This window comes from Parambassis ranga, chromosome 5 (genome assembly GCF_900634625.1).
Source record: "Parambassis ranga chromosome 5, fParRan2.1, whole genome shotgun sequence".
Classification (NCBI taxonomy): domain Eukaryota; kingdom Metazoa; phylum Chordata; class Actinopteri; family Ambassidae; genus Parambassis; species Parambassis ranga.
Window position 1 is genome coordinate 16,472,554 of NC_041026.1, and position 20,183 is coordinate 16,492,736.

Below are 20,183 nucleotides of genomic sequence, written 5' to 3' on the forward strand. Positions count from 1 at the left end.
AAACAATCAATTTCTAGACACATTTCCCTCCATCATGTACTTGCTTTAGATTTCTCTGGCACTTTAACGACCTCCTTTTTAACAACAGAAACTGGTTCTTTTCCCTTTTTTTCCTTAATCTCTGGAGATTTTTCGACCTCTTTATTGTGACATTTTAGAACTTTAGTCCAAACCAGTATCATACTGATGATTTTCCTTCTCAGCTTGCCATGACCCAGAGCCACCACCATGGGACTGAACCCTACAAATAGTGATGCAGAGAATTGGGCTACAGTCAGCAGCCCTTCAGCGTGCTGCCCACCATCATGGTTGTAGTATGTTACCGCAGCAACCTGTAGCACCCAACACACCACAAAGAGGGACACCAGTGATAGAATTACATTGGCAGCCTTGCGTTCCGTGGCCACATGTTTGTCCAGCTCACCGCGGCCTGCTCCTGACTCCCCCCCTGAGGTAACAGCTCGGATGTGTTTGGCCAGAGCGTGCAGCGTGGCCAGGTTGGTGCAAACCATCAGCACCAGCGGCAACACCTCATTAAGTGCCAGAGAAGCAGAGGCAAAGACTGAGCCTTGCTGGTTGGAGGGGAACTCCCAGATGCAGCCTAGCAGGGGCCGGGTGGTGCAGCTGATCACCATCAGCTCCACAGTGGCGTTGTTTTGAACATGAGTGGTATACACCAGTGCTGGTACAGAGAAGACCAGATTTGCCACCCACACCAGCCCCAGAATGATCCATACTCGCCGTCTCTCCCTCTGCAGTGCGAGAGGACCAAAGTTCACATTGTGTCGCCTCAGGGTGGTGCAGTGGAAGACACTGAGTGTCAGAGTCACCCAACAACCCACAGCTCGCCACCACACCCACAGCAGCATAAAGACTTTGCACCAGCTTGGAGAGAGAGACACTTCCAAACCCAGGTCTGACACGAAAATGGGCACTGTGCGGAAAAGTGATGTCAGCAGGTTGGCCAGTGACAGGTGCACCAAAATAGTGTCGGAGGGAGGGAGTCTTCGAGACGGGTTCTCGAAGGCTGACTGAAACACCTGAGAGTAAAAACAAGAAATTCTAAAAACAAGCCAACATTAAGCTTCAATTTAACATTTACATTTTTACATGTTCTCTCACCACATGGATGACCAAGATGTTTCCCAGAATGCCAGAAAAGACCAAAAGTCCAAACAAAATAGCGTCGACAGTGAGAACCTCTGACATGATATCATCCTTTGCATGGTGACATAGTTCGCCTTTTCTTTGTAAGAAACATGTGTTTGACAGTGATACATCAGGGCTTCACACGCACCTCTACTGCTGCTGCCGATGGCCCTCACAGTGTTTTATACACACACAGATAAGCAGTTCATTTCACATGAATGAATCTGTGCTGACCGGGCTCAAGGTTAATTTACCCCAATACACTGAGCTATGATTTTCCACACTTCTTCCTGCGTCACAGAAGAAATAAATACAATGCTGACCTGAACAATGACCCCATCAACAGATGTGTTTATATACTCACTGGGCTCTGTATTTGTCAGTTTATCTTTTCAGGCATAAGTAAACAACAGCAGCTATAACAAATAGAATCAATGATCCTAAAAGAAATCTTTCATGAACAGCCGAAGCTCAGTCATCATGATCTCCTGATTCAGCATTTTGATCTTTTTAAGTCAGCTGTTCACACTCTCCCCTGGTATCAATTATTATCAGAGCTGCCCAGTGTCCCTCGGGGGACAAACCAATTATTGCTTTGAATAATCTCACTGAAGCACCTCTTCATTAGATGTACAGTTCATCATCTTGATCACGCTTTTTTCCACTCAGTCCAGGACTATTATCTGTGTTTTTCACCTAAAAGAACATGGTCTAATAAAAGTGCTTCAGGTGCACACCTACTTTCTGTTTTTTGATATTACTACAGCTGGAGATGACCCTCACTAATTTATGAGGCTATTAAATATAGATACCATCTATCATCTTATTAAGTAATTTAGTATGTGGTTAGAATGCTACATGAAAAGGGCACAAACAAGAAGCCCTTGTTCTGTTTTTCAGTGCTATATTTCAGGCAGCAGTAAGGGCCGCTCCTGTCACTAAAACAACCATATAGTATTACTCCATGCAGCAGGATGACACAACCTACAGCCTCATAAAGTCACTGTCGTTCCTGCTGCTGCTCACAGTAGCCTACTTTGTGTGCATGTATGCAAAATCGATAAAATCCAGATTTATACACGCTAAGATTGTGGTTGATCTGTTCCAGAAACCACTACTGCATTATGTGGAAATGAAGTAAAAATGTAGTTCTGTACAGCCCAGGGTAAAACTCCAATAATATGGCTATTATTTTAAAGGCCACTTTTATATAGAGGTCAGTTTGATTTGAAACTATATATCTGATGTTGTCACCGATTAAAAACAGCCAAGTGTTACAATATTAGAAAAAATGGAAAAGGAGCTGTTTACACCTGCAGGACACAGCAGCCTCTCTGGTTGTTGTTTTTTCTTCACTGACAGACACCTGAAGCTCTGCGTGGGATGATGACTCACAAAACGACTGCTGATGACTACAAATATTTTGTGCACGCACCCACGCTCCCAACCATTTGGTGGGGCGCGCTCCTCCACGTGCACTCTCGCACAGCAGGCATCAAAGCCTTTACGTCAAGCCAGACAGGAAGAAGGACGCCAAACTGATGGCAAGATAGCCGGGTCCTCTGGCCCCCCCCGAAATAAGTAAGTGTTTAAATGGCTGTCACTTCTATCACCATTTGAGCTTATTAAACTTCGTCCTGCGTGTTTATCTAGTGCAAGGTCACAAACGGATCTCTTCTCAGACTGCCGCATGATTAAATATTGTTTCTGTCGCAGATGTAGGCTACACACGCTGCTCTCGCCCATGGATGTCCTATTCTGCTTCATCACACGGATTTCATCGTGTGCACTGAAGTAGCGCTGATCTTATGGCAGACATCAGCCCGCTCTGTACCATCGCCCATCTGATCCACTGTGAGGGAAAATAATACGACGAGAGGGGGTGAGATGAAAAACCAACAACGACCATCACTGCTCGCCTTATCGGCACTCCTGCTCTGCACATTACACCAGACAGCTGGGTCTCATCGCAGCAGCTCATCAGCAGCAGCAGCATCAGAGTCCCCGTCGGAGTTAAGAGGCAGGAATAATGTGGGGACGGCTCAGAGCTGGCTCACACAGACTAACATCAATTCCAGTGACGGTAATCACAGCCACAGGCCGTTACCAGGCCATGTGGGGAGCTCCAACACAAGCCGAGGCAACAATGCTACTGTGACATCTGAAAGGTCCGGCAGGGTACCGAGGTGGAGCCCACGGGATGAGCCGTCACCGGTGTGTGCCTACCGAGTGTTCGAGGGAGGCATCGGTGGGCAGCTGTGCTTTCGGAACACACTGTTAGGGTACAAGTGCCAAAAAGGAGAGTGCAGGACAGTGGTGACTTTGGGGAATCTGGTGGCAAATATTCTGATGAATGGCAGCGTACTGTTACAGTGGACCCATGAGGGAGAGACTACAGAGGCCGCAGCTAATCAGACGAGCAGCGGGACAGATTTAACAAATGAGAAAACTCTACGATCAAACACTGTTTCCACTGGCCGCCGCCGCCACAGACGCGCAGGCTACGAGTTGAGCTGCTGGTGGAATGGAAGCTATACTCAGTTCGAGTGTGCTGGTGTCCATCTTGGATCGGGCTGCAGGGACTTTCTGCTGGCTGAGCTGCACGAAAACATCCCATACCGCATCTGTCTGCGCTCGCTTGGCCGCTCCGAGTCAGTTAAAAGGGCAGAGCAGCGGGACTGCGTAGAGTTTACACTGCCGCCGTCTGGGATGCAGGACATCGTGATCGCCATGACAACGGTGGGGGGCGCTATTTGCGTGATGCTGGTCATCATCTGTTTGCTGGTGGCATACATCACAGAAAACATCATGAGCCCCACGACACAGCACACATACTCTTATCGCACTCACTCACGCCACTGATGCACTGCTAAACAAACGATTAACACCCACTTTCGCCATAACTAATCTCACAGTCGTAATCAATGTCAGTAAAAGTCATTATCAATATGATATACTCGTGCTGTTAAGACCAAACTGAAGCACAAACTACTGTGGCTCTAAAAAAATAACATGCCTTGTCAACCTCTGCGAAGGTGCACTGAACCAAAATGACTGATAAATGACATGTGTAGGCCTACATGCAGTTGTTTACTGTGTCATGTTCATGTTCAATGTTGTCTGTGATTGAATCTGTCAATCTGTAATCAGGCAGCAATTCTACAGCAATACAAATAACCCAGTGGCTTTCAGTATATCAGAAACTGCAGAGTTATGCTAAATGTGCAGCCTGTTTCCTTGTTGGGAAACAAAGATTAAACTTTACAGAACGACATTTTCCACCTTTTTCCAGGTTTGCTTTTTTTTAAATGTCATGCATACAGTACATATTTGTGCCATTTTATGAAGGGCAATACAATCAATCTGGGTGTACAATCTCTAAATACTGTGCCACACATCTTTTGAGTTAGAATGCATTTTTGTCCTGCTGTCAGTGAATAAAGTACCTTGAGGTCATTTTTAATACTGTTTACATCTTTCTTTCTTGTGTGTGTAGAAGAACCATCGACTGAGAGGAATTTAAATTATTAAAACAAACAAGGAACATTGTATGCAAAAATATCCCCCCCCCCCCAAAAAAAAAATAAATACATAAATAAATAAACTAGAAAAGAATTTCCTGAAGAAAATGCAAGTTTGATTGCTGCAGCTGAAGCATTGCTTTGAACGCTGATGTGAAGGATTGCTCTGAATTGCTGGAGAATCTACAATCTGAATTTAATTTGCTGAAACACGGTTAAGAATTTGAAAAGATGAAGCTCTTATTTTGAAAAGTAAAAAATCTTAATATCATGAAGACATGAAAGAGACACTGAAGACAAGAACAGTACGAAGTCATGACCTTAAAGAATAGCCTGTGAATATACCATATGAAAGGTCTGAGGCTGGAATAATACCATAAGCTTATAAGAAGCACAGGCTGTGTGATTTTATTGTGGAAAAGTAGTATACAGCTGAAGGACGATCAATATGACACATATAATGCTTAAAGTGTGATAAAGACTACAAATATGGCTGCTTTGTATGCTTCTTGTGTGTCAGCCTGTCACTATGGTAACAGTCCTATCTGCCATGTTAAACTCAGAGGAGACCTCAAAAAACACTCCAACTTTGAGAGCCTGGCGCGCGGAAACTATTCGGAATTAGAACATTCTGAATACAAGTTTGATAGAGCGTGAGCGTTTAAGACTAAAATGGATTCTAAATCTTAAAAGAAGATAGAAGAAAGAAGAGAAGAACAAGAGTTTGACTGCCGCAGCTGGGAGTAGTACCAGATATAAAAGGGAACATGTCAACTGAAATGCGAGGACGTGCATAATATTTGTGTTTTTAATCGTTATCAGTGGTGTCAGTATTAAATCACTATATTTTAATCACTTTATGTATAAGACTTTCGAGGAAAAAGCATTTTCACCGCATGTTTGTATACTGACGTCACTTGTACGTAGCCGCATTTGTATAACAGGCAGCAAACCCCGCCCCCAAATGACATCACTGCATAAAGCCGTATAACGCAAGGGGCGCCGCCATTTTAACTTCCTGCTTCAAAAAACAGAAGAGCAGCCTTTCGAGCAGTATTTTTAGTCGAACCGCTTGATCGTCTGATTATAATAGAGTTTGTGTGTGGTTTATTTTTCTCTACAGGGATCGAAGTAGCTACCTCCTATTAGTTTCTGACCGCTTGTATCGGTTAGTTTCAACCGGCGAGTCGCAATGCCGAGCCACCCGCTGCGTGTGGCGGTTGTGTGCTCGAGCAACCAGAACCGCAGTATGGAAGCGCACAATATCCTCAGGTAAAGATGAGCCACCGGGAAGAGGAGAAAGGGAAAACGGCCACGGAGTGAAGGAAATCTGTGCGGGTTTACTGAGCCGTGTCGACACGGCGACAGTGTGTTGGGCCTCCACGCAGTGTAACAATGGACTCACCTTTGAGTGTCACTACGGGGCTGCTGCTCACTTGTTACGCAGCTTTCTGACTAGGTTTCATGGTTATGGGCGACAGAGTAACCGTCCACACTGGGGTTTGGTGTCGGACTGATTTCAGGGATTTCAAACCAAGGCCCAAGTTACTGGGTTGTATTTTTTTTCCTCCCTCACATGTGTACACGAGCGCCCCCTTGTAGGAAATATTCCGGAAGGAGGTACTGCAGCTGTGCAGCACAGACTGTCTAATCAGATCTGCTGCCTGCTTTCCTAATAGCTGTTCAATTTGTTTTTCTTAGCAACAAAACATTTTTTAGAACAAGGTGACAAAAAAATTAAATCAAAAGGATCACTATGTGGTAATAATTTAGACAGAATGGGATGCAATGACAGACACAACCTGGAGACTGTCTTAATTCAGCCTGACCATACCTACCATACAGACTTGTAAAAATGGATTGTTGCACTCTGCTTCTATGTTTTATTTGTGAATGTGTTGCATAATTTACTCTCTTGTCTTTTTTTTTCCTTTTTGCAGCAAACGAGGATTTGATGTGCGTTCATTTGGGACAGGGTCTCATGTGAAGCTACCTGGTCCTGCCCCGGATAAACCGAATGTGTATGACTTCAAAACGACATATGAACAGATGTACAACGACTTGGTCCGCAAGGACAAGGAACTGTATCCCCTTCTCACTCACCTCGAATTGCTCACATTTTTTCCACACACTTGTACAGAAGCCGGATGAGTAAACATGGCCCATGTACATTTGTCTCAATTAGATGTTAATTATTCTGGGAGCTCCTGTAAGTGGTGGTGTTGGAACAGCACAAGAGATGGGAGTGCACTAATGGGTAAATCACAAGCAGGGATTTAAAGGTGTGACAGAGACACGGTTTGTTAATAAACCTATAAAGTATGGAGCAAAGAAACACCTTGCAACACGACAGCAGTGCAACAGTAAGTGCAGTTTAGTGAAGAGCATTACAATTTTTCGGAGACCACACTGAAATGTAACTTGTGTTTATACTGGAGAGGGATGTGTCATTACCACTGTTGTTCTTTGCTAATGGGAGTTTTCCTGTTATTTATTCTTATAGCCTTTGTCAAAATACTCAACCAGCAATTAGTATTTTTATTCTTGTAGCCAACTTAATGTTGCCATTTTGTCCTCAGTAGCTGTTAATTGCAGTGATTAACTGAGTCACTTATAGAGAGTACAGTTGCGGGAGAACCCATTAGTAAAGAAGCACTTTGGTCATGATGAACAAAAATGATAATGAGAAATTTTCCCAGGTTGGCCAAATAAAAATCAGTTATACAATAGTTAGTCTGAGGTAGGTTGAAGGTGATCACTTACAACTAGCTGTTATTAGTGTAGGTAATTTAGGGCTTTCAAAAACCAAAGTGTTTCCTTGCTGTTGCTAATTTTGCTGTGTTGCAGGTGTAGTGTTTGCCCATCATGGTAAGTCAAGGTTTGATCTATTTATATGTTAAGATAACACAATGCTGTCCTGTAAATTGAAGGTGCACATGCTGCAAGATGTGCAATTATATGGGACATTTATGTGAGTTTGTTATGCAAAGGATGCTATATTAGAGATGGTGTGATTGTCAAGTTGGTGACCCGAGGAGAGAAGAAAGGTTATGCAGCTCTTGCAACATGCATGTGCAGTTCAGTCATTTGAGTGATGATTTGAAGTATTTACTGTTCAGTAATTGAATATTGCAAATCTGAATTGTAGTCATCCCCTACCAAGATCTCCAGGGCTTATCACCCACAGAGGTCTGGTGAAGGGTGTTCCATCTTACATCATGGTGAGGAGTATTTAAGTATTAAGCAACATTCAGTGTTTTTACTCTGGCAGTGCTGAGTACCAGTTTTCACTTGGCACAGTTGACTTCACACTCTGTATTGTCATTCAGTTACACTGAATGTGTATTTAACAAGAGCTGTACAACACTGTCACTAACTAGTCAATCACTTCTGTATTGAAACAAAGTTGGTTGAGGTTTAATAAGACAGATAATGTCTTAGAAAATGAAAAGATCTGTTACAGTGGTCTGGCCTTGTCAGAGTGCCTTGTTCACTAACATAAATATTAAACCATAACTGTATGGATGAATTGCTGTCTAAAGTTAGTTATTGGCCCAAAATTCATGCGTGTGTGTATGTGCGTCTGTGACCAATCAGTAGTACTTGGATGTCGCCACTAGAGGGCGCTGAAGTTTGTGCTATAACAGAGTAAGATGTGACTCAAATTTGTCTTTGCTTGCTCCTTTGTCCTGACAGAGACAACAGAATTCAAACAAAATATATAATCTGATTTTGACAGATTCATTCTGCCTGGGTGTTGACCGTGTGATAAGTGTGTTGCGCTACCTTGATGTCTCGCTCCTGTTGTACTCCTTGACCTCCCCACTCTTCAGATACACACAGAATGGCATCCTACACATGTTGGACCGCAACAAGCGCATCAAATCAAAGCCAGAACGCTTTCAGAACTGCAAGGACAAGTTTGACCTGGTCATCACCTGTGAAGAGAGAGTCTATGACCAAGTGCTGGAGGGTGAGGATTCTCATAAGAAATGCTTATTTACAAACACACTGCTATGATCCTCCTTGTTTTGGTGGTATATCACTCCAGACTTTGCAAACAGACCCACATTTTTGCTTATTTCTTATTAAAGTGTCTCTCTTTTTTCCCCATTATTGCAGATCTGAATTCAAGAGAGCAGGAGACTCTACAGCCTGTCCATGTAATCAATGTAGACATTCAGGATAACCACGAGGAAGCCACGCTGGGCGCCTTCCTCATCTGTGAGCTGTGTCAATGTGTGAGTGTCACAGGTTCCCAAGTACTATTGTACACATACAGAGCAAATATTAAGCCAGTAAATGAGGGTTGTTTTATACTGTTTAGCTTTGCTTTGTATCATCAAACGTTATTAGAGTGCATGTAAGAGTTCTAAAATAAATGAAATGCTTAGGATACTACAGCTAATGCTTAGAAAAGGTTCATAGATTGAAGGGATTTGTTTGATGTCCCTGCAGATCCAGCACACTGACGACATGGAGAATGAAATCGACGAGCTCCTACAAGAGTTTGAAGACAAAAGCAACAGGCCTTTTCTCCACACTGTCTGTTTCTACTGATACACAGCATACATTTGCAATAAACACAGACCGAGATAACGAGATGACAAGCAATCAAACAATAGCATATGGACATGCACACCTTCATACTCCTCAGTCACAACAGTACACATGTTGTGTGTGCCCCCACACACACACACACATGCATACATGCGGGGCTTTGGGTCAGGACCTAACAAATGGCTGCTGTTGGACATATTGGTAACAATGGTTTTTATCCTCCATGCAGAGGATGGACTCACTGCTCTCACTCTGCCTTTATTCCTCCAGATCAAGGTCAGGCCAAGGTCCCCCCCCCCCCCATCTCAGCCCAGTGAAATCACTTACCCATGTCTCCTCAGGGAGCGCGATAACACCCACACCCCAGATTCAACAACTCTCTCACAGGTCCCTCTCAGTTTTGTTTTACACAGCATATTGTGCTGATATAATATTGATTTATTGTAATTCAAGTCAGGCATATGTCAGGTTTTGATTCCTGACTTTCAGCAGTGTAAATGTGTTTACACACAAGAGGAGAAGCAATTGAATTGTATGTTTTTTTTTCTTTCCTATTTCTTTGTGGCCATGAGTTGTAGATTTATTAGGATTAAGAAGAAGTGGGTGAGCTGATCATGAATTACCAAACCTAGACCTCTCAGAGGCTCTCCTCATTGTGTTTTCAATATATTGTGTTGATTTATATTTAAACTCTGTCTTTCAGGGCATAGTTTTTTTTCTTTTGTAAATGTTTAAGAATTGAAGCATTGTAATTATTTTCAAACTGCGAGCTCAGCTCCGAGTGCCTGATTTTTCTGTATGTACATATGAATCTACTAAAGAAACGTCTAAGAAACATTTTATGGCTCTTTATTGTGATATTTAGTCCAAAGTGGTTTCACGCAAGAGCATTGTTGTCATTTGATTATATATTAGGATTTTGTTGCAACAATTTAGCTAATAACAGTTTTCAGGGATACCAGGAAGAGTTTGGAGACATAGTTTAGCATTTGAACAGTAATTCTTTGTTTATTTTGTGGTAGACTGACAGACACCTTGTGTGAATGACTGGGGTGATAAATAAAGCTTTAAAGATGAGAAAAGCAAATAAAACATGCTTGTATCTCTCATTTCCGTTCCTCCTTTACAGCTCTAATCTACACCACCGTTACATAAAGTTATATATCCAGTATTAAAAACGATAACAGACGTCATTCATAAAAATGCTTACTTAACAAATTAACGTTACATTAGAAAAAAAACACAGTGAAGCTATTAGAATTTGAACAAAAAAATGTCACGTGACCTTTAGCCAGCAGTAAACGTTACCATGACAACCAATTGAATCGTCGCAATCAAGCGTCCGTAACTCGCTTCGACTCCTGGCTGCAGCTCCAGCAGGGCGAAGCACGCACAGCCCGGGTAGGACCGAGCCCGTGTAAAGACACAGACACTCATCTTTTAACCTGTGTCTGAAGAACTAAAATATTCTCTTAGTTTAACTGCTCGTTTTGTTTGCAGTATGCCAGTTTAATTGAATTTAAACTTACCACAGCTATGATTTTTCTCTCGGGCATGAACGCGCTTCTTGACCGCTTTCACAACTTCATCTTACCCTTCCTGCGTGGGGAGGACCGTGTCTGCCAGTGCACCTGTGGGAGGTAAAAACCCGGCTGTAGCCCACTCATGCTAAACACCACGATGCATTATCAACATTCTTTAACCTCTGTGATGGGGTAGGATAACTCTCTGTGACCTCAGGTGGTGTGTAGTTAGGCCATATGTTTACACCTGGAACCTGTTTCTAGTTCTTGCAAATCACGTGTTATATTTATGTTTATTTATTTATACAGAAAAATGAGATTTCACCTGTTGTTGTCCACACACAGGATGCATGGAGACATATAGTCAACTATATGTCCTAGATTGCACAAGAGAGGCTAAACAATCTTAAAAACACACTATTTGATTTATGAAGAGTCCACTCCTCTGCAGTTCAGTTCTCATCTCCATTTTCATTGCCTCAGTCTCACTGAAGGAATCAATTACCAGCATCTTCTACTGTCGTTTTCTGTACTTTTTCATAAGCTGTCAGCTGTATCACTACCGTCAGCATTATTGTTAGAAAATCTGTATAAGAAAATGTGTACACCGATCAGACACAATAATGCCACTTGCCTGACTTCTGCAGCGGTTTGTCCCAGGAGAGCAATGCTCAGACCATCACTCTACCCCTGCTTGCTCAGCTTCTTCTAATAATCCTGCTGCCATCTCTGGATTCCCTTGCTCCATAATCCAATTTTGGCACTCATGTATCCATTGTGGGCCCTCTTTGTGGCAGATTGACACTCTGACTGGTTCTACAGCTACACACCACAGAAGCAATGAGTCTATTTTTCTTCCTTAGACTATTTTTGTAGGTCCTAACCCCCCTAAGAAAATCAAGAGGACCTGCTGACCCCTTACAATTTGGATCCATGTAAAGTTCTTTTAGAACCCATCCAAGTTATCTTGTTTCAAATATATTAAGAAACAAGTGTTAACAGTGTCATACACCTAACCTGTCAGTGGTTTGAATGCTGTGGCTGATTAGTGTGTATAAAAGCTTTCCATTTGATGTGTTGACTCAACTGTACTTTTCTGTACCTCCCAAACATCACTGAAGCCATCAGGCCTATCATGTTGTTCCATATCACGGAGCCCTGTCTATGGATTCCACACAAAACTACCTCAGAGGTCACATCATGACTCAGCAGGAGAGCAGCATGGTGGTTGGGCTGCTCTTGGGTCTCTGCATCAGCTGGTTCCTGCTGTGGCTGATAAGCGTTTGGAATTTGACATTCAAATTCTGGTGGACCAACCAACTCAACAGTGAGTAAATGTGATTTTCACATCTCACCCACCACACTCTTACTGTCCCTGCCACATATATACAGCACAAACTTAAGATTCCAACTTCACATTTCTTTTTTCTCTAGATACTCATTTCTGGTCATGGATGCCTAAATTCATTCATTCAACACAAGGGAGCTGTTCAGACAGCTACTAACACAACATACTGAGGACCCAAGAAGAAAATGTGAGATAATCACCGGATCATCAAATACCTAAAAAAATACAAATAAAATGTGGACAACATTCAAGCGTGTGCTCTAATAAACCATTTTTTCAACAACTCTCTTCTCTTATCTTTTGCTTTCTGTATCTGCCGTTGCAAAAATACAACGGTATTCTTAATCTTAATCTTAACACAGAAGGGTTTTAGAAAAATCTGGTCAGGACATACAAAGCCTTTAAAATGACCATTATGTCTTTAAACAAATTGCTTTTCAGTCATGTGTTTTAATCATGCAGAGCCTCATAGGTCCCTATCATTAAAAAAACCTCACCTTCCTGATGAGCACTCCAGATTGATGGGTAATATGACCCATACATTATATTACTAATAATAAGACATAAGATTTGACAGGAAGTTTTCTCACGTGACCTTTTCCAAACCAAGGACAGTATCGTGCCCTTGACTTTGCTCTGTAGAAGAGACTTCCTGCCAGACTCAGCTATTACTTTGTTACACAGGAAACGATAAGTGTATTTTTATACAAAAGGTCATGATCACTGCGGGCTTCAGTCTTAATGCCTCTGTCTGTTGTTACATATTGTACTGTTCAACCCTCTTTGCCTGTCAAGTCACATAGAATAGCTCGGTGTCTCTTCAATTGCCAACAATACCAAATTATAAATATCAGTCTATACTTTTTTTATGAAAACATGGATTCATTTAATCATTTCAGCAGACTCCACTTTGCACAACATTTATATAGTGTAATGACAGACAGCGGCTCTTTTCCATGTAAAGTACACGTTTACAATATATATTAAAATGAAAGAGTCTCAGGTGTGTTAGTTGGTTTTCTCCCCCTCACTCTGTGAACTGATCTTCTGACACTGAGACAGTCCATCAGGCTTTTTAGACATATACTCTCAAACTACTTAAAGGGGCAAGACACTAATCTTTCTATCCCCACCTCCTCTGTGGACAATCTAAAACTCAAACTGGAGTTCCATCTTTTGGAGGAGGAGTTTCAGTCTTGCTCTCAGCAGGTTGGCCTAAACGTTCTGCTGCTGTCGCAGCTTCTGCTTTAACAGCGTCTTCATGGTCCTGTTTACCTTCATCTATAGGCAGCGCATTTATCTCGAGGGCTGGAGTAATCACCTCCTGAGCCTGAGGTGCCTCATTGAGGGGGAGATTAAAACCCATTTTTCCTCCGCTGCCCACTCCTCCAGCTGGTGGAGGCGTAAGGCTCTTAGCTTGAATCTCCTCCTCTCCATGCAGCCAGTCCATCTTCTGAAGGTGCTGCTTGACAGCGTCATCAACCCGAGCATCAATCATAGCCTCTGTCAGGACACCATCTTCAGAAGAATATGCTGCCGCCTAGAAGAAAATGTTTTTTTTATATATATACATCTTCAGATTTGTTAAACAATCACATCTGTGGATCCACAATGATTACAGGAAGCATACCTGCCAGGCCACTCCCAATTTGGAGATCTCTCTTCCTGACATGCCCTCTGTCCGCTTTGCTATCTCTGAGCACTTTTTGCCGTAGTCAAACTGTGCCAGCTTCATCCTCCTTTACAAGCAAAAACACACACACATGAGAGGAAGACAAAGGAAATTATCTGTCTCTAAGAAATTTCTGATTTTATCCTAGAATTTGGACCCTTCTTCTCATAATGCTCGACACTCTAGTACCACAATTGTGTTCTAGTGTCAATATAATACTCACTGCCTCCCTCCAGTGGCTGGCTCCAGTACATATTTGTCAAAGTACAGCCGCACAAGCCTCTCCCTCTCTTCAGGACCCGGCAGAGCGAAATTCACAATTTCATCTATACGATCATTGATGGCCCAGTCAAACTGCTCTGGTTGGTTACTGGCCAACACCAACATAAACCTGCAGGGGAAAAATAGGAGTATACATGTCAGGGTGTGACACAGGTTAGGTTTAGGCTTTGAATATGTAATGCTATAGGAATAAAAAAAATGTACTTGTTGCTTTGTTCTCCAGTGCGATACAGGAATGCATTCAATGTGGCTCTGAGGTCTTCACTGATTTTCTCCTATAGTCAGCAAGACACAAGTAAGGAATGGTCACCGACTGACGTAAGGAACCTTCCGAAATGTCTAAGAATCCATGCAGACTTACAGTGGATCTCTTGCGGAGGAATGCGTCAGCTTCGTCCACAAAAAGCAACAGTCTGTAAAAGAACACATGGCAAACATGAAGTCTAAGGTAATTCAGTTGGGCATGTTTGTGTAGTAACATGTTATCAGTCGTGTACCCGCGTCGGCTTGTGTTGGCCCAGTCAAAAACTTTGTGCATGGCAGTCACACCATCCCGGCCCATGGGTGCTACATCACCGCCGGTCATGATCGCATAGTCCATCCCAGAATGCATTGCCAGCTTCTGCTCAACACAACATCAAGTTCAAGTATCTGTTTATGTACCTGAATGTTTGCATCTTTCATCCCTCTGGTGTACCTTAGCAAACAGCGTTTTTCCTGTTCCCGGTGGGCCATACATGAGGATGTTCCTGTAGAGGCCATGGTTCTGCCTTGTGTTTCTTGTTGCTATGGCAACGTCACGCACACGCTCTTCCAGGGTAGGCTGGGGGATAGAAAAACACAATTATTTCAACTCATATGCACAAATATGAACAAATATGCACCTCTTGTGTTTTCTGACCACTTACACTGAGCACAACCCCCTCAAGAGCGTCCTGAGGTCTACTTTTCAGCCGTTTGACTGTCTGAAAAAAGGGGACAGGAACATTGCAATTAGCACGCATATAATCGGATCTCACTAAATCTAAACACACAAATGCATTACTTATTAACTACCTTGACAGGATGCTTGATCGCCTCTCCCACAGTGAATCGGGATGTCTCCCGCACTAAAGACGGCTTGCCAAGCCTGGCCTCAATGTAGCGCCCTGCTACAGCTGTCGCATTTCGAGCTGAATACACTCCTACAGCTAAAAGCGTCAGTCCTGCCACCTGGTAACACAAGGCAAACCTTTACACAGTAATAATCAGTCTACAGTAGTCTTACATGTGGCTTTGATTGCTTCTGCTTTAAACAGGTGGATGTGTGTGTAGTTCTCAAAGGCGTACAATACGTCACCAGACACACAGTCAGTGGGTTTTCTTGTCTGTCTTCAGCTCTTATTATGTACCGTGAGTCTAATCATTGACTAAACTGATTGTAGATGAAAACAGCGTTTCTCACCGTGGCTGTAACTTTGTCCCAGTCTGACACAAAGGCTCTGAATCCTTCACCAAACACAGCTCCTGCAGTTCTGAAAGCAAACAGGAATTACCCGTCAGCGTACTCTTAAACAGTCGTCAAAGTGTGATATGTCCTGATAGGATCCATATTGACATCTGATTCCCATCATCACAGCCACTTACTTTATGGACTCCAGCACTGTCTGTCTGTGTTCTGCAGCCTTCAGACGGATTTGCTCTCTGATTATATCTGCATTTTCTCTCTCCACACGAGCTCGGGCTTTAGACTCAGCTTCTACACGTAGCAGCTCATTCTTGTGCCTCAGCTCCATCTCGTGCTCTATCGTTGCTATAGAAAGCATAACAAAACCATCAGCCTCTGCTAAACATGTCAAAATCCTCAATGGCTCCTAGTACAGAGGTAAGGTTTATACCCTTCCTCATGGCCTCTTGTTTCTGTACAGACTCCTCCTGTTTGCGGAGGTTCTCTTCATTCAGTGCTTGCTGTTGAAGGGGAAAAAAAACAGACATCAGTTTGCTGTTATGTCTCATTCTTAACTACTTTATATGAGGCTTTAAAATAACCTCACCTGCTGCCTTAGTTGGTCCTCATATCGCTGTCTTGCCAGCTTATCTTGGTATTGAGCTCTCTGTCACAGAACAGAGAACGGTACATATATAAAAGTGGCCTTTTTACAACCACAAAACATAAAAGAAATGAAAAAAGCTTATTTGTCTTCTCACTGCTTGATGCTGCTTGGTCTCCTCATTTAGAGTTTTCCTCCTCTCTTCAGCCTGGACGCGTATCTGGTCTCCTTTGAGCTGCTCAAGTGCTGCTTCATATTCCTGTTTAGGTGACATGCAAAAGAAAAGTGAAGAGATGAAGGAGTATTCAAACTCCACAGCCACTCATCTACATAAAACCATTTCAGCTGGAGATCAGTCAACACTGACGTAGGCCTCAGGAGTAAACACTGCTTTTATAAGTCATTTAATGTGGGCATCTGTTCATAAATGAATGATTGTTATCGATATTGCGTCTACTGATGTAATTCATTTAATGAAATCTTCTCTAAAGCCAGCATTTTTTTTTACTGAAACATCACCACTGGCCCTGCTAATCTGGCTTCAGTTACAAGTATTCAAATATCCAAGTCTTAAATCTAAAGTATGAAGATATTGAGTAATAAATAAATGTTCTCAGTGTTTCTCTTTCATCAGATGTAAACTGTTTGGCTGTTTTGCCCCTGCTGTACCTTCATTTTACTCTGGTGCTCCATCTGAGTGGTTTGCTCCTGCATTCGAGCTAAATCCAGAGCTTCTTTAGCATGGCCTGTATACAGGAGAGAGGAAACACACCACAAAGTCAAATGATTTCAGACCTCCTGGTGGCTGTGACTAAATGATCTCCGACATGATGAAAGAATGTCAGCTGTTAATTTCCTAGCATCTCCTCCTCCTCAGTTCTTGAATAATGAAACACAGAGAAGACAGCTGGTGCACTTCTGCATGTGTGTGTTGCAGGGGGCAGAATTTAGTTGTTGTAAGACACACTGCAAGGTTGTGACCTTTGAACCCTGACTTCAATGAATGAATGAAGGTGGATGCATCATAGCCCTGTTCTCTGCAGCAGTCTTTAACATCTGTGTCTGTACTGATGATGGGTGTCGGTGTGGGCCTGATTATTTAAGAAGCTGCACCAGTGAAACCACCACTATGAGAGAGGCATTTGAAAGCAAGACAAGCAGTTAATTTCAATCTAGTCACTATATTGAAATTAACTGCTCGTGGCCCTCAGGGAAAAAAGTCTGGACACTCCTGGTCTAGTGCCACCGTCTCTACAGTGATCCGCGCTCAGCACCATGAACACTTACGGGATTTGTCGAGGTCCTTGGCCGCCTGAGCAGCCCGCTCCAGTCCGGTGGGATCGAAGTTGCTCCATTTGTCCTTGGGTTTATCTCCACCGCCGCTGGAGCCTCCAGCCGGAGGTGGAGGTGGTGGAGGCTGAACCGGCAAACCTGGAGGGGGCTCAGGTTGCCCCTTGTTTAGGCCGAAGAGCCACGACATTTTACCGTGAACAGATAAATCACAGTTTCGCCGGTTCCGTGTGGAGCGAGAGCTGGCTGTTACAGATCTGTCACTACACTTCCTCCACACGCGTGTCACGCCGGAACCTTCTGCGCATGTGCAAGAGAACGCGCAACATTAGCCGAATAATAGCAGCGACGATTGGCTCGCGTCAAGTACGTATTCTTCTAATTGGCTGTCCGCACAGCAGCGTGCAATAGAGGTCACACATGTAGTCCCGCCCAAAACGTATACGGTGGCTGTGGAGGGTCATACGATGGTTGAATGCGCAGAAAAGGAAAAGGTTTTCTTTCGAATTGCATCATGCTGTGCCTCGTTTAGTAAGTCAGAGGTCAATGACATTGCTGGTGTGTCCTTCACATTTCAGTTCATTACCTTCCAGCAAATTCACTGGGATTGATTACTAATCGATCATCTAAATTAATAATGATGAGGGCATTGGTGTGTGAATTCAGGTTTCTCTACAAATTTTGCATAAGAGCAGAACACCTGAAAGGGCAAAATGCCACAGGGGGTTAGCGTAGAATTTATTAAAAAAACAACAAAGATAAATTATATATCAAAATGTTTAATGAACTCAGCATTCAAAGAACAAACATACCACAACACATATTTACACAGGAAGCCTCCAAATAAACCTTATAACGTCAGAGATCTTATACACAGAATAGGGTTATGGTTATTGTAAAATACATCTTCTGTTGTGATACTGAAGCTAGTCATGGGGGAGCATTCAGCAACTGAAGGAATAAAGCAGGCCTGCAGACACATTTACCTGTATGCTGTCTGCCATCTTGGATTATGGTAATGTCCATGTACAAAGCATACAGCTTCCAAAAAATCACTTAGATTTTCAGACAGTATTTCTGTTTCTGGCACTGTCCTGTAGGCAGTGACAACACTATCACTATTGTAGGCTTTCATTGTAGGGAAAACAATCATGTGAGTTGTAAGGTCTCTTTTTTTTCTAATGTGTTGCTTATAAACAGTGAAATCACACAATGCACAGAGTGAGAGTGGTGAAACTCAGAAATTAGGTAATCATCTGTCCTTGAGCAGCATATTATTCCTGCATTTACTTGAGGAAATAATGATGCTAGCTCACTTTGTGGTTAGCCAGTTTACATTTTCTTTCACCAAGCTACCCACTTCATACATGAGTCCCAGCTCCAGCCCTCTGGTAGATTCCTGATACAGTGATCAATGAAGCACCACAAACAATTAAAGTAATTATTTAACTTAAATGAAGTCATAATTGTGAATTTTGAAGGCGTGTGTTTCAGTATCTCAAACATCCATTCTGATCCACAACTGTAGCAAGTCCTTTACTGCAGCATCACCACACGGGAGAGGACACCAGGAGGCTCTTTGCCGTCACCCAGTGCTGCGCGGAAGCCCTCCTGTTTCCGAGCCTCTGCCAGTTTCGCAAGTGAAAGAAATGATCGAGGTTCTGTGATGGCTAGTTCGCTGATAACACGACGGTTGAGCTGAACGCTGGACTGTATAGAGAGGGAAGAGAAACAAGAGGTAGAATGAATGAATGCCATAAACAACTGCAATGATCCGAGATCCACCACAACCAACCTTTGTAAGGTTGTGCATGAGGGCAGGGTACTTCATGCCATGCTCTCGTGTTGCTGCTGCGATGCGTGAGATCCAGAGCTGAAGGAATAAGAGCACAACACAGAATAATTAACACAAATTCAGGCACTGGCAACAATGTTAACAACACAGAAGCACATCCCTTTGGTCCATCTTATTCGTTTTAAGGCCTCTTTGGTAACCTTGACTACCGTAAATCATTGGCTTGGACCATCACCAGACTAAATACTTATCAAGACAGCAGGACGTTAGAGGTCAACTGGCATCGTACCCATTGATCCATTGGAAAGCAGTGTTAACACTCAGAGTCTTAGCCATATGAAATCAATTTAAATACACTTCTTCTTACCGTCCTCATGTTGCGTTTCTTGACCTTCCGACTTTTGGTAGCGTAGACAAAGGCCCTCCTGACAGCCCGCACAGCCAGGCTGTAGCAGCGGTTCTTTCTGCCTCTGAAGTGCTGTTAGAAGAAACGATAGGGGGATGACACCATCAGATTTATCATCACTACACTGCTAATATTAGATTAGCACGATGAGGCAGCGGGGTATGAAGCATGGAGCGACTTAAAAAAACAGCACACTGACTCACTGGGCACAGAGTAACTCAAATAACTCTTATTTTGTCCACCGCAAATATTACAATATGAAATTGGACACAATGCGAGAGCCATTAGCTTCCAGTAAATAGTCAGAGCCCTACCCGTGCATGCTTGAGGAGTTCTTGGACTTTCCAGAATCTGTCGGGTCCACGGCTTCTGATCCAACAAGCTAACGTCAAAAATACCATTGTCGCCCTTCAGTCGATTCCTCGTCAACAAAATGAAAACGATGACTTGTAGGACATAAACCCGACTACATCTGCTGGAACTCTGTTATGTGCGTTCGCGTCCACACGTTGTACTACGAATGACAGCGACGCACTGGGTACGTTCGTTTTTAAAACTAGGACGGGGAGGACCGTAAACTAACGCGGGGCATGTATCAAAAACATGA

At 43.1% G+C, this 20,183-nt stretch overlaps 6 protein-coding genes across 6 annotated transcripts; 3 read left to right on the forward strand and 3 right to left on the reverse strand.

Annotated features, from left to right (window-relative positions):
- Nucleotides 1-32: 32 nt before the first annotated feature.
- Nucleotides 33-1,209, reverse strand: ora4 (olfactory receptor class A related 4). Its single transcript, XM_028405154.1, has 2 exons — nt 1,123-1,209; nt 33-1,040 (listed from the first exon to the last, which is right to left on the reverse strand). The coding sequence occupies exons 1-2, from the start codon at nt 1,207-1,209 to the stop codon at nt 33-35; spliced, it is 1,095 nt and encodes a 364-aa protein (XP_028260955.1).
- Nucleotides 1,210-2,652: 1,443 nt separating this feature from the next.
- fndc10 (fibronectin type III domain containing 10) lies at nt 2,653-4,469 on the forward strand. The gene is made up of 2 exons (XM_028406603.1): nt 2,653-2,730; nt 2,866-4,469. Exon 2 carries the CDS (start codon nt 3,037-3,039, stop codon nt 4,009-4,011), a length of 975 nt encoding a protein of 324 aa, XP_028262404.1. The 5' UTR covers nt 2,653-2,730; nt 2,866-3,036; the 3' UTR covers nt 4,012-4,469.
- Nucleotides 4,470-5,492: 1,023 nt separating this feature from the next.
- On the forward strand, nt 5,493-10,067 carry ssu72 (SSU72 homolog, RNA polymerase II CTD phosphatase). The gene is made up of 5 exons (XM_028406617.1): nt 5,493-5,942; nt 6,611-6,754; nt 8,504-8,643; nt 8,793-8,911; nt 9,129-10,067. The coding sequence occupies exons 1-5, from the start codon at nt 5,863-5,865 to the stop codon at nt 9,228-9,230; spliced, it is 585 nt and encodes a 194-aa protein (XP_028262418.1). The 5' UTR covers nt 5,493-5,862; the 3' UTR covers nt 9,231-10,067.
- Nucleotides 10,068-10,766: 699 nt separating this feature from the next.
- tmem240b (transmembrane protein 240b) lies at nt 10,767-12,088 on the forward strand. Its single transcript, XM_028405156.1, has 2 exons — nt 10,767-10,870; nt 11,875-12,088. Exons 1-2 carry the CDS (start codon nt 10,767-10,769, stop codon nt 12,086-12,088), a joined length of 318 nt encoding a protein of 105 aa, XP_028260957.1.
- Nucleotides 12,089-12,932: 844 nt separating this feature from the next.
- atad3 (ATPase family AAA domain containing 3) lies at nt 12,933-17,672 on the reverse strand. The gene is made up of 16 exons (XM_028406581.1): nt 17,373-17,672; nt 16,755-16,831; nt 16,243-16,344; nt 16,089-16,148; nt 15,933-16,002; nt 15,682-15,847; nt 15,500-15,569; nt 15,112-15,267; nt 14,964-15,020; nt 14,753-14,878; nt 14,553-14,677; nt 14,417-14,468; nt 14,260-14,330; nt 13,997-14,164; nt 13,732-13,840; nt 12,933-13,641 (listed from the first exon to the last, which is right to left on the reverse strand). The coding sequence occupies exons 1-16, from the start codon at nt 17,563-17,565 to the stop codon at nt 13,258-13,260; spliced, it is 1,986 nt and encodes a 661-aa protein (XP_028262382.1). The 5' UTR covers nt 17,566-17,672; the 3' UTR covers nt 12,933-13,257.
- A 462-nt stretch (nt 17,673-18,134) lies between these two features.
- Nucleotides 18,135-20,121, reverse strand: mrpl20 (mitochondrial ribosomal protein L20). The gene is made up of 4 exons (XM_028406626.1): nt 19,891-20,121; nt 19,538-19,648; nt 19,171-19,248; nt 18,135-19,085 (listed from the first exon to the last, which is right to left on the reverse strand). Exons 1-4 carry the CDS (start codon nt 19,975-19,977, stop codon nt 18,912-18,914), a joined length of 450 nt encoding a protein of 149 aa, XP_028262427.1. The 5' UTR covers nt 19,978-20,121; the 3' UTR covers nt 18,135-18,911.
- Nucleotides 20,122-20,183: the final 62 nt, after the last annotated feature.